Below are 14,092 nucleotides of genomic sequence, written 5' to 3' on the forward strand. Positions count from 1 at the left end.
CACAAGCCCAGACCTTACTCCTAAATTGTTAACAGCCACGCACGCTATCAGTGCTATGGCTGCATATGGCATCGCAGTGCCTAATTTACGCACGCCCCTGCAACGCCGTTGAAATGAACTGGCACGCCTGCGTTCGACCCCATCACCACCCACAAACTGCACTTCCTGTCAATCACTATGCTATGGGTCTGCATACCTGCGTAGCCTCTGCGATCGCAGTCCAGATCGCAGTGTCTAGTTAACGCGCGCTGAACGCAACAATCGGTCAATTGCGTGCGTATTAACAACTGCGTTCCTTGCTGAATCAGGCCCACTAACACAATTTGGACTTTTGGGCCTAGGAGCAGGAAATATTCCTTTAACGCCTATATACAAACTTTTTTGTCCCTTGTGGCTCTTTGGATGAATACCTATTATGCTCATTTTAATACAGATCGTTTTTTATATTTAAATGAACTAAATGAACCAGCCTCAACCGTATGACATAGGGGCAGGTTCAGCTAGCCGCGGGTTGTGTCCCATGGTCTGTTCTCCCGGACAAAGTGCCCCGGAGCTATTAATTGCCGACATGCTATCAATGGACGAGCAGCACTGACGCAGGAGTTAACGTTAATTTCTGCTATTATTCAGCAGAAACCAGCGTTAGCATCTGCCTGGGGCCTGCTTTCCGGCTGATCCAGGTCTGTAATTAAAAAGCTCTCACCTGAGAGGACAGACCCTGTGACCGTACCCAAGGGTTACTGAACCTGCCCCAAACTGTAACTGCTGTGATAATAAGACCTACACCTACCATGACATCATACGACAACTTATCAGGCAATGTGCCCAGCCGTTCCTGTAGCGCATCATAGTCACTTTCTACCTTCTTCCTGCAGAGAACAGAGAATGACATTAATAATACACAATACACTGAGACAACAGTTTAAACTTTACTACTCTGATTGACAACTTACGCTGCAGTGTTGTTGAGAGCTGACGGCAGGAGCACACAGAACAGGAGTCTCTGTATTACACGGTACGTGCATTGGAAAGAACAGATGAATGATCCCACTGTACATGCACTGTGCAATGCATTATGGGCCTGATTCAGCACGGATCGCGATTGCAGCTGCGTAAATCGCACGCAATGAAGCTGCCAAAAATAGGCTAATGTCTGCCACCGCTCAGCCAGCATAGAGACGCCCACTACCGCTATCTCACATCCGTAATACCTCGCTGTCCTGCGTATACATCTGTAACATCAGCCACTGCTCAGCCAACATAGAGACGCCCACTACTGCTATCTCACATCTGTAACACCTTACAGTCCTGTGTATACATCTGTAACATCAGCCACAGCACAGCCAGCATAGACACCCACTACTGCTATTTCACATCTGTAATACCTCACAGTCCTGTGTATACATCTGTAACATCAGTCACAGCTCAGCCAACATAGAGACGCCCACTACTGCTATCTCACATCTGTAATACCTCACAGTCCTGTGTATACATCTGTAACATCAGCCACAGCTCAGCCAGCATAGAGACACCCACTACTGCTATCTCACATCTGTAATACCTCACAGTCCTGTGTATACATCTGTAACATCAGCCACAGCATAGCCAGCATAGAGACGCCCACTACTGCTATCTCACATCTGTAATACCTCACATTCCTGTGTATACATCTGTAACATCAGCCACAGCACAGCCAGCATAGACACCCACTACTACTATCTCACATCTGTAATACCTCACAGTCCTGTGTATACATCTGTAACATCAGCCACAGCACAGCCAGCATAGACACCTACTACTATCTCACATCTGTAATACCTCACAACCCTGTGTATACATCTGTAACATCAGCCACAGCTCAGCCAGCATAGAGACACCCACTACTGCTATCTCACATCCGTACTACCTTACAGTCCTGTGTATACATCTGTAACATCAGCCACAGCTCAGCCAGCATAGACACCCACTACTGCTATCTCACATCCGTACTACCTCACAGTCCTGTGTATACATCTGTAACATCAGCCACAGCACAGCCAGCATAGAGACACCCACTACTGCTATCTCATATCCATAATACCTCACAGTCCTGCGTATACATCTGTAACATCAGCCACAGCTCAGCCAGCATAGACACCCACTACTGCTATCTCACATCTGTAATACCTCACAGTCCTGTGTATACATCTGTAACATCAGCCATAGCTCAGCCAGCATAGAGACGCCCACTACTGCTATCTCACATCCGTAATACCTCACAGTCCTGTGTATACATCTGTAACATCAGCCACAGCTCAGCCAGCATAGAGACGCCCACTACTGCTATCTCACATCTGTAATACCTCACAGTCCTGTGTATACATCTGTAACATCAGCCACAGCTCAGCCAGCATAGAGACACCCACTACTGCTTTCTCACATCTGTAATACCTCACAGTCCTGTGTATACATCTGTAACATCAGCTACAGCTCAGCCAGCATAGAGACGCCCACTACTGCTATCTCACATCCGTAATACCTCACAGTCCTGTGTATACATCTGTAACATCAGCCACAGCTCAGCCAGCATAGAGACGCCCACTACTGCTATCTCACATCCGTAATACCTCACAGTCCTGTGTATACATCTGTAACATCAGCCACAGCTCAGCCAGCATAGAGACGCCCACTACTGCTATCTCACATCTGTAATACCTCACAGTCCTGTGTATACATCTGTAACATCAGCCACAGCTCAGCCAGCATAGAGACACCCACTACTGCTTTCTCACATCTGTAATACCTCACAGTCCTGTGTATACATCTGTAACATCAGCTACAGCTCAGCCAGCATAGAGACGCCCACTACTGCTATCTCACATCCGTAATACCTCACAGTCCTGTGTATACATCTGTAACATCAGCCACAGCTCAGCCAGCATAGAGACGCCCACTACTGCTATCTCACATCTGTAATACCTCACAGTCCTGTGTATACATCTGTAACATCAGCCACAGCTCAGCCAGCATAGACGCCCACTACTGCTATCTCACATCTGTAATACCTCACAGTCCTGTGTATACATCTGTAACATCAGTCACAGCTCAGCCAGTATAGAGACACCCACTACTGCTATCTCACATCTGTAATACCTCACAGTCCTGTGTATACATCTGTAACATCAGCCACAGCTCAGCCAGTATAGAGACACCCACTACTGCTATTTCACATCTGTAATACCTCACAGTCCTGTGTATACATCAATAACATCAGCCACAGCTCATCCAGCATAGAGACGCCCACTACTGCTATCTCACATCTGTAATACCTCACAGTCCTGTGTATACATCAGTAACATCAGTCACAGCTCAGCCAGCATAGAGACACCCACTACTGCTATCTCACATCTGTAATACCTCACAGTCCTGTGTATACATCAGTAACATCAGTCACAGCTCAGCCAGCATAGATGCCCACTGCCGCTATCTCACATCCGTAAAAAATCTCGCAGTCCTGCGTATACATCGGTAACATCGAAGCACATCGGCCCGTCACGCACAATTACAGCAGCTCTGACCGGTCGCAGAAATTCTCGTTGCTCGCAGTGAGTACACAAGCTGCGTAGGCAATCGCAGTGGCTAATTAATGCACGTCCATGCAAAGGCGTTCCAGTGGACAAACACGCCTGCGTTTCTCTAACCACTCCCCCGTCACCACCCCCCAAACGCTCACAGCCTGTCACTCGCTCTGCGCTGGATTCCTATCTGCATGCGTAATCACAGTGCGTTTGCAGCACACGCGCTGTGCGGGTTATACGCATGCGCAATGGCTAACAATCGCCCTTGTAGCAGTTGTAATTGCGATCCGTGCTGAATCAGACCCTATGTACCAATGTTATACTGCCTAACGCAGGGGGGAATGGGCAATAATCTCATCTAGATTTGTCCCCGTTCGCTGAAATTGCCATAAAATCCAACTTTTTTTTTTCCTGTACTGATGAGGCCAAAGCAGGCAGAAAGGATCTGTCTACAGAGGAGGTCCTGCGCCAACAGAAGCCCCCCGTCACGTCTCAAGTAAAGTCTTGGCCTATGTAAAAACGCAATGAGCGGGGCATTGACTATCAGCTATTTTCCAGAAGTCTCTTTTCACCCCTCCCCTTATATCACTTTCACATGCTCCATTTACCAGTGCTGGAGAGACACGGCCCTGCCCAGCCAGGCTTATGAATAGCATTCACTTCCTAATTGGGCTGCGCAGCCCGGATTCTCTCCAGCATCGCCCGTAGACTCTCCTCTATCTCGCCCCATTAAAGGCCCAGACTGACAGGAGCGGGATGTAGTCAAGAAGCCGAAGGTCTAAATGCCGACCGCCGGCTTCTCGACTGTCTAATCCCGGCAAAGTACTATTGACAGGCGTCGAAATCCTGACGCCTGTCATTAGACCTACGCCGGGAGCCCGATGTCTAGCATACCGAACGAAGGTAAGCCGAGCGCTGGGCACGAACAACCACGAGGGGGGGGGGAGGGTTAGGTTTAAGGGCTCCCGGGGGTACTTAGGTTTAGGCTCCCCCCTGGGAGGGTTAGGGCTAGGCACCCCCCGGGGGGAGGTTAGGGTTAGACACCCCCATGGGAGACTTAGGTTTAGGCTGCGGGGAAGGGGTGTTAGGTTTAGGCACTTAGAGGGGGGTTAGGGTTAGGCACTAGGGTGGGAGGTTCGGGTTAGGCACCCCTAAAGGAAGGTTAGGGTAGGGAATTAGGTTAGCGGTACTTACCTTAATTAGCGATCGGGATCTTCACCCCTGCCGGGCTTCCGCTGTCAGGATTTGAATCGCCGGCCATGCGGCTGACGGTAATACCTACTACACCCCCCAGGAGCAGCAGGGAGTGGCTAGTACTAAGAAGCCAGTGTACAGCCCAGAGACAGTGGGCTGTCATTGGATTCTCCCCGCTGACATACTTGCTCCAACGCCGTTTAAAGATCAGCTAAATTTATTCAGGTGCATGTAACATTCCCTGGGTTCTTTATTTATTTTGTAAAAGCAATATAGCACTGCTCACACCCTTATATTATGATCTCTGTTGCGTACATGTAACTACAAACCACAAAAAATAAATGAAACCACAGACTACCGATTCCCATGCTGAATACAGTCATTTACAAAAATGTGATTTGTTACCTAGGAGACCGCACGACGACTAGCTCCCTTATGTACAAAACTTTAACCTGTGTTCTTAAAAAAATGGTTAAACGCTTGTTGTTCAATTATGGTTATTTTACAAACTAGTAACAAAACATTATTGAATCGCTTGTCTCTTACTTTAAATGAATAGGCTACTTCTCGGGCCAGATATGAGATAATGAGGTTACCCAATTCAGTGACATCCTCTGGCACTACAGAACCTCCTTACCGAAAATAGCCTTATAGAGCTATATGTCCAAGTTATGGGCATAGGAGGGGGAATAATTGGAAACAATCAGGAACACATACAAGTAAGCCACCTCTGTTCAGTCTCCTGCCTCCTACAACGGTCTGCTATGATTAATCACAGTTTATAAACTCATTATTTAACAGGCTCCATCTGCCTCAGGTAAAGGAACTTATAATGTAATAGTAACCATTCATCCATTTGAACTAGTCTAATAATGTCTGAATAAAATATAATTAAAAAAGGGACTGATCAGGAATTCCTAAGCACTAAAGGTTCCCTTTGCTCTCTTTTCTAAGGAACATTGGGCCTGATTCAGAGCCGTTCGCTATTTGTGGTCGTTCGTTTAAAAACAAGGGGTGGCTATTCAAATGATCCGTACGCACATTGCAGTCTGTTCACACCTCTAAGTCTGAACGAGCGAACAAAACATACGCTCGTTTATTTGTTAAAAACGCCCCCTGGCCGCTCGCATCCTACGTCATGTCCGCTATTTATTAGATTAATCGAGTACATCGACCAGGGTATGAACTGCTCGCTATTCTTGTGGTTGGTGTTTGCTACCACAAATTTGCGAGCAGTTCTGGCTATAAAATAACCCAGTGACGTGGTCAATGACGCTGCTGTTTTAAATATGCACACCCATAAAACGCCCGTTTTGACCTTTAAGCACGCCTGCGTTCGGATCTCCACTCCCCATTTTCAAGCACCTTCCCCTGTTACCACCCACATACGCCTCATTCTGTCACTCAAAATAGCAGGCCCTCGCTATATTGCGTACCAACGATTTTCGGCCGCACTGACTGGTTCGCGCATGCGTACTAAAAACCGTACGCATGCGCAGATGTGCAAACATCGCTCGGAACGAGCGTACTGCCGCTAACGAGCGGCTCTGAATGAGGGCCATTATTTCCTCATTAATCCACACAATTAAAACATTAAAAACGTACAATTTCTAACATCCTTGTGCTTTAATTTTTAAATGAAACTGAACCAGGAAGGAAAATGATAAATGTTCCCACGTCAGTAAGAATCTGTAAAGGAGAGCTAATGTACAGGACTGATTCCAGCACATGTATTTCATCATCGTTTATACATCAGCTCGACCTCATAATATCTGGAACCACTCTGTCCAACCGGGAAGGCGCATCGCGTCCAGTGACGCGGCACGTAATCCCTCGCACAGCCGGGCATCACAGCCATGCATCGCCAGTATTTGAATTTCCCTCTTAAAGTCCACTGTACCACCTCATTGCCCCCTCCTCATTACTTACTATGCTATTCCTAAAAGTCTACATCATATGTAATTTCACATGTGGCAACATCATTGGAGCAAATGGATTACATGTGCCCCCAATTGTAATATTTGAACATCTCTCTCCTACCTAGCTCCCCTATTTGTTGTAAGTTTATTTTAAAGTATTCCCGTCTACGGATCGCTCCTCTGTCTCGTCATTTGCCCCTTGTCATGGGGTCTCAGATCGCCAAAGTTCACAGCTTTCCGCGCTGCAGGTGCTATAAGGGGGCTAGATTAGGCTAAAGGTGCTAATTAACAATAACGATCCACCTGTGTAGAATATATAGCACACAAAGGATTATCCTTTGATGTTTTAAAGACAGTAACACGAGCCAAAGTGCTTTTTATCTTCCAAAGAAAGCTCTGAGAATAGGACAGTAGTACTCATTACTACTAATTAAGCTGAATTCTAAATTATTTAATTGTCCTGTCCATCATAAATTATCTACCCCTTCCCCCACTTTCCCACTGTGCAGGGTGTCACAGCAAAACACTAGTGGGGAACACTATAGCGTCTCATTGCTCCACACAGCGCGACTTGCCCGGCGTGAGTGAGTCGCCAGGTCCCGTGCTACTCTGCTAGCGTCAGGCGTCTTTTTTGGCGAAAATGCGTCTAAGTCGCAATGCGATGTGACTAGGACGCACCAGCAGACTGTGCTGGTTAATGTGATATGTGACACTTGTATATGTGAGAGTGCGACAAAGGGCCGTATTCAGTTAGCCGTGATATTTTCGTCGCCGCCGGAATCTTGTTTCCACCTACATCGCGTGTTTTGGATGCGGAAACTTATCGGGCGCGCCCCCTGCTATTCCCCCTATTCAATTCCAAAGGACATGAAAACGCGTCCCGGTGAAGCTCAAACAGGCAAAAAGTGCTGTCAAAAATGGACTAATCAGACTGACACCCCCCAAAAGATGCACCAACATTGGGGATCAATATAGATGTCCCCGAATAGCCTTACTGAAGCTATTTTGGGTACTTCCTGTCAATTGCCTCGAATTAGCGTCTTTGCACAAGTGGTGAAGAATGGCATTAAGCAGTATTTTTGGAGAAATTACGTAGTCCTGTCAAATTTGGGGTACTTGAAAATGGGTGCAAGTATGGTTTAAATTCGCAAAAGTTACGTTTTAAAAAACGCACCTTCTGCAAGCACCTGCAATAAAAAAAACAGCTCCCCCATACTTGCAGACCCCCCCAAAAGTCTATTTCACTAGTTTTTAAGTTTGATCCTCCAACTTTGCACTTTTCCATCCCCAAAATGAAAGTACTTTTTTGGGGGTTTTCAAAAGTCATTTTTTATTATTTTTTTGATGCAGTTTATCTTTGGGGGACTGCCCAAGGGTGGAGGGGGGGTTCCTGAAGTCTGCACCCCAAAACCGTAATTCTGCACTTTTTTCCGCCTGCATTGTCTTTCCGCGAACGTGAAGTCTTTGCAATTGAATACGGCGATACTTTTCTACCTGGCGAAATTACGTCATCCGCTATACATTTCCGCGGATTCAGACTTTTCGCCGCTAACTGAATACGGCCCTGAGTCTGTATATGAAGCACAACGGAACTTGGAATGAACACAGCTGCGTCCGTTACATTGTAGCACTTCATATACAGATTCAGAGACTCGGTCGCACACAGATATACAAAGTGTCACATATCATATTAATCAGAACAGTCTGCTGGTGCATCATAGTCGCATCACGATGCATTTTTGGAGAACAAAGACGCAAAAAAAGATGCCCGGCATAAGCAGAGTCTCACGGAACCTGGCGCGCTGGGAGGGGCTGTTTAGCGCGACCGCAGCAAAGAAGTGTGAGGACACAGCTGTACTAGGAGGCTCCTGATTTTGGAATGAATGAAGAAAAAAAAAATAATACTTTTAGACCACAAGATAAGTGTAATCACAACCTACACATGGTGGAGCGAGTGGTTTTGTCGTCAGAACCACTATCATGCAAATCCATTTCCTTGGAACTAGTGATCCTACGGTGCCTCATGCCTCAATGCGGTCATTCAACAGGCTGCATTCTATAGCTGTCTCTACTGTATATAGGAGACATGTTCACTTGATGTTAAAGCAGCAATCCCAATTTTTTTAAATCACTCCAGGAGATTATAAAATATATCTTAGTAATTCTCATTTTGCCTTCATTTGTTTCTTCAGACGGCCACTAATTCTAATTCTGCTAAATTTCCACAGTGTCATGTGACTTAAATGGCAAGTGCGGCCACACGGCACAGACCCTCTGAGATCTTTGTACCGTACAACCCCCCCCTTCACTGTCATCACTTGATATCCTGAGTTTGTGACTGGCAGCCATATTTGTCTGTCCTCCAGAGTAATTTTGAACAGAAGTTAATGATTTCCAGAAGGACAGCTAGGAAGACTATCTATCATTTGCATGCTTAAAAAAGGTGCTATAAAAAGACTGGCGCTTTAAAAGTAAAGAGAACGCTATGCTAAACTGCAATATACAAAGCAACGGCCGCCATTAAGTAGACCGTAATATTATTTTCAATAGAAGTACATGTCTCCACATCAATACAGCGGCTAAAACACAGACAGAATTAAGGATTACAGATAGGAGAACAGTAATGTTATTCTTTTATCAGTATTTCACACTTACCAGTGCTGGATCTTTTCTTGACAGCTGCTGACCACCTGTCATTAAAATAGATAACGGCTGGTGAGAAAACAGGGGAGAAGGTACTCGGAGGCAATATCAATGTATCAGAGACATGAGCGGATTCCAGGAGCCCTGGTTAAACATTTTTATTTGTCACAGCAAAGGCCGGAGATCGTTCGTTTCCCAGCATAAGACTTTATCACAGCTTTCTACAGCCGGCAGATAACGGCGCAAAACACTGGTCACCCATGCACGATTATCTCCATGCCGAGGACACGGGAGAGGTCCTGTTTGCTGGGTGATTTTTTTTTTTTAACAGTTATTTTTGGGAGTTTTTCTTTTTAATGCAGTCAATAAAATGGAAAATTTTGATAAGGAAATAAAAAATAAAAAATAAGAACAGTGTGGAACCGGCCGCATTCCTCACGCTGCTCGGAAAAGGCGAATAATATATATTTAATGCTCTTGTAAATAAAAGTAAACTACAGTAGAAATCATAAAAGGTTAACTCAGTTATTAAAAAACAAAAATAAAACGGAATTCTATAAATATTAACAGCAACAGCCCTATTAGAGTGACATACGGCCTAATTATATCTTTATAGAGGACGTTTCAGATAAACACTTCCAAACAAATGAACATAATATTTGCAGCAAGTGAAATGAGATTGTGGCTCCAGAAACCAGGGTGGGGTGGGGGCGGAGGGGTCATGTTTGGGTAATGGTCACTTAACCCATTGTGAGCTACTCAGGGGTACAAGAATCACATTCCCCCTTATATAGACCCCAAATGCATCAACTTGCAAAGCTTGTACCAATATAGATCCTGTTTTACTTTGTACTTCTTGGCAGATTATTATTCAACTAGCCTCTCTAGAGATCTGCAGATCATTCCCCTTTATGGAGGCTAGCGGAGTAATAATCTGCAAATGAGTGCGCAGTAAAATGGGATTTTGATTTTTTAAAAGATTTACCATGCTGATGAAAAAATATCTATGGTGTATGGAGTAAACTTGCAGTAAGTTATGTATGGAGAAGAGCTGCAGTAAGCTGTGTATGGAGAAGAGCTGCAGTAAGCTGTGTATGGAGAAGAGCTGCAGTAAGCTGTGTATGGAGAAGAGCTGCAGTAAGCTGTGTATGGCGAAGAGCTGCAGTAAGCTGTGTATGGAGTAGGGTTGCAGTAAGCTGTGTATGGAGAAGAGCTGCAGTAAGCTGTGTATGGAGAAGAGCTGCAGTAAGCGGTATATGGAGAAGAGCTGCAGTAAGCTGTGTATGGAGAAGAGCTGCAGTAAGCTGTGTATGGAGTAGGGTTGCAGTAAGCTGTGTATGGAGAAGAGCTGCAGTAAGCTGTGTATGGAGAAGAGCTGCAGTAAGCTGTGTATGGAGAAGAGCTGCAGTAAGCTGTGTATGGAGAAGAGCTGCAGTAAGCTGTGTATGGAGAAGAGCTGCAGTAAGCTGTGTATGGAGAAGAGCTGCAGTAAGCTGTGTATGGAGAAGAGCTGCAGTAAGCTGTGTATGGAGAAGAGCTGCAGTAAGCTGTGTATGGAGAAGAGCTGCAGTAAGCTGTGTATGGAGTAGGGTTGCAGTAAGCTGTGTATGGAGTAGGGTTGCAGTAAGCTGTGTATGGAGTAGGGTTGCAGTAAGCTGTGTATGGAGAAGAGCTGCAGTAAACTATGTATGGAGAAGAGCTGCGGTAAGCTGTGTATGGAGAAGAGCTGCGGTAAGCTGTGTATGGAGAAGAGCTGCGGTAAGCTGTGTATGGAGAAGAGCTGCGGTAAGCTGTGTATAGAGAAGAGCTGCCGTAAGCTGTGTATGGAGAAGAGCGGCAGTAAGCTGTGTATGGAGTAGGGTTGCAGTAAGCTGTGTATGGAGAAGAGCTGCAGTAAGCTGTGTATGGAGAAGAGCTTTGGTAAGCTGTGTATGGAGAAGAGCTGCGGTAAGCTGTGTATGGAGAAGAGCTGCGGTAAGCTGTGTATGGAGAAGAGCTGCGGTAAGCTGTGTATGGAGAAGAGCTGCGGTAAGCTGTGTATGGAGAAGAGCTGCAGTAAGCTGTGTATGGAGAAGAGCTGCAGTAAGCTATGTATGGAGAAGAGCTGCGGTATGTATGTATGTATATAAATATGGCTTTGTGCACTAAAACAAAAACACTTTCAGCTATCGGACCCCACTGACAAGGCTTTCCTGAACAGGACAAAAAAAGGTGAATGCAATGGGCCATTTTAGAATTTTAAACATTCTATACATTGTATGAAATGTGTATGTATGAAATTCACAGCACTATGACGCCCTAAATGTAGAATATTCCCGTACATTCTCTGTAATTTGGGTGATGCTTACGTCCATTATACACACCATCACCCAACAGTGGTTAGCAGCCACCAAGGAATCAACACGTTCATAAAGATCCTCATATTACCCCAAGTCATATGGAACTGAAGTGTGTGAAATAGGACCCTATTTGAGAACAAATTATTATACTGTATTTTACCAGATATGTCCTGTAAAATATTGTATATATTATATACAGCCATGGCCAAAAGTTCTGAGAATGACACAAGTTTTGGTTTTCCCAAAGTTTGCTGCTTCAGTGTTTTTAGACCTTTTTGTCAGATGTTACTATGGTATACTGAGGTAACATTACAAGTATTTCATAACTGTCAAAGGGCCTGATTCAGAGCCACTCGTAAGTGGCAGCTCGTTCGCTCCGAGCGATGTTTGCCCAACTGCGCATGCGTACGGATCGTTATACGCATGCGCGCACCAGTCAGTGCGGTCGAAATTCATGTGCTCGCAAAATAGCGAATGCCTGATAATATGAGTGACAGAATGAGGCGTATGTGGGTGGTAACAGGGGAAGGTGCTTGAAAACGGGGAGTGGAAATCCGATCGCAGGCGTGCTTAAAGGTCAAAACGGACGTTTTAAGGGAGTGCATAATTAATCCAGCAGCGTCATTGACGTCACTTGGTTGTTTTATAGTCAGAACTGCTCGCAAAATAGTGGTTGAAAAAACCAACCACAAGAATAGCGAGCAGTTCATACGCTGGTCGATGTACTCGATTAATCTAATAAATAGCGGACATGACGTATGGTGCGAGCGGCCAGGGGGCGTATTTTTCAAATTTACGTCCGCATGTTTTGCTCGCTCGTTCAGACTTAGAGGCGTGAACAGACCGCCTCTAAGTGGGATCACTCACTATTTTGCCTAAGAACACAGCCATGAATAAAGAATGGCACCAAAAACATCCTCCATGAGCAACTTCTCCCAACCATCCAAGAACAGTTTGATGAGGAACAATGCCTTTTCCAGCATGATGGAGCACCTTCCCATAAGGCAAAAGTGATAACCAAGTGGCTCGGGGAACAAAACATCAAAATTTTGGGTCCATGGCCAGGAAACTCCCCAGACCATTGAGAACTTGTGGTCAGTCCTCAAGAGGCGGGTGGACAAACAAAAACCCACAAATTCTGACAAACTCCAAGCATTGATTAGGCAAGAATGGGCGGCCAACAGTCAGTATGTGGCCTAGAAGCTGAGTGACAACATGTCAGGGCCAATTGCAGAGGTCTTGAAAAAAAGAAGGGTCAACACTGCAAATATTGGCTCTTTGCATAAACTTAATGTAATTGTCAATAAAAGCCTTTGACACTTATGAAATGCTTGTAATGTTACTTCAGTATACCATAGTAACATCTGACACTTATGTAATGCTGTAATGTTACCTCAGTATACCATAGTAACATCTGACACTTATGTAATGCTGTAATGTTACCTCAGTATACCATAGTAACATCTGACACTTATGTAATGCTGTAATGTCACCTCAGTATACCATAGTAACATCTGACACTTATGTAATGCTGTAATGTTACCTCAGTATACCATAGTAACATCTGACACTTATGTAATGCTGTAATGTTACCTCAGTATACCATAGTAACATCTGACACTTATGTAATGCTGTAATGTTACCTCAGTATACCATAGTAACATCTGACACTTATGTAATGCTGTAATGTTACCTCAGTATACCATAGTAACATCTGACACTTATGTAATGCTGTAATGTTACCTCAGTATACCATAGTAACATCTGACACTTATGTAATGCTGTAATGTTACGCCAGTATACCATAGTAACATCTGACACTTATGTAATGCTGTAATGTTACCTCAGTATACCATAGTAACATCTGACACTTATGTAATGCTGTAATGTTACCTCAGTATACCATAGTAACATCTGACACTTATGTAATGCTGTAATGTTACCTCAGTATACCATAGTAACATCTGACAAAAAGGTCTAATAACACTGAAGCAGCAAACTTTGTGAAAACCAATACTTGTGTCATTCTGAAAACTTTTGGCCATGGCTGTATGTACAAATAACTACTTATCATATTTGCATCACTTAATCAACGCCCGTAGCCTCGGCAGACAGCGCGTGGCCTGACCGTTATTGTAGGTTTGTACACATACACTGATCAGCCAGAACCTTAACATCACCTGCCTAATTATTGTGTAGGTCCCCATCGTGCCTCAGACATTTTTTGCAGTATGGCAGCCGGGCGCATTATCCTTCTGCCATCAGGGCATACCACTGCCAGGAAGGGGGGGGTACTTGGTCTGCATCAATATTTAGGCAGGTGGTACATGTCAAAGTAACATCCACATGAATGCCAGGACCCAAAGGATTCCCGGCAGAACATTGCCCAGGGCATCACACTGCCTCCGCCAGCTTGCCTTCATCCCATAGTGCAGCGGTT

At 44.9% G+C, this 14,092-nt stretch overlaps 1 protein-coding gene across 2 annotated transcripts in view; it reads right to left on the reverse strand.

Annotated features, from left to right (window-relative positions):
• Positions 1-14,092, reverse strand: part of URI1 (URI1 prefoldin like chaperone) — a 99,300-nt gene that overhangs the window by 38,873 nt on the left and 46,335 nt on the right. Inside the window, exons 2-3 of one of the 2 annotated variants that reach the window (XM_088451065.1) lie at positions 9,326-9,360; positions 791-869 (exon numbers count right to left, since the gene is read on the reverse strand). In XM_088451065.1, coding sequence (XP_088307191.1) covers positions 791-869; positions 9,326-9,360 — 114 coding nt within the window. The remainder of the gene's footprint in view (positions 1-790; positions 870-9,325; positions 9,361-14,092) is intronic. The other variant, XM_088451066.1, reaches the window with a different exon arrangement.

The sequence above is a fragment of the Taudactylus pleione genome, unplaced genomic scaffold (assembly GCF_031769625.1).
Source record: "Taudactylus pleione unplaced genomic scaffold, aTauple2 ptg000537l, whole genome shotgun sequence".
In the NCBI taxonomy this organism is placed as follows: domain Eukaryota; kingdom Metazoa; phylum Chordata; class Amphibia; order Anura; family Myobatrachidae; genus Taudactylus; species Taudactylus pleione.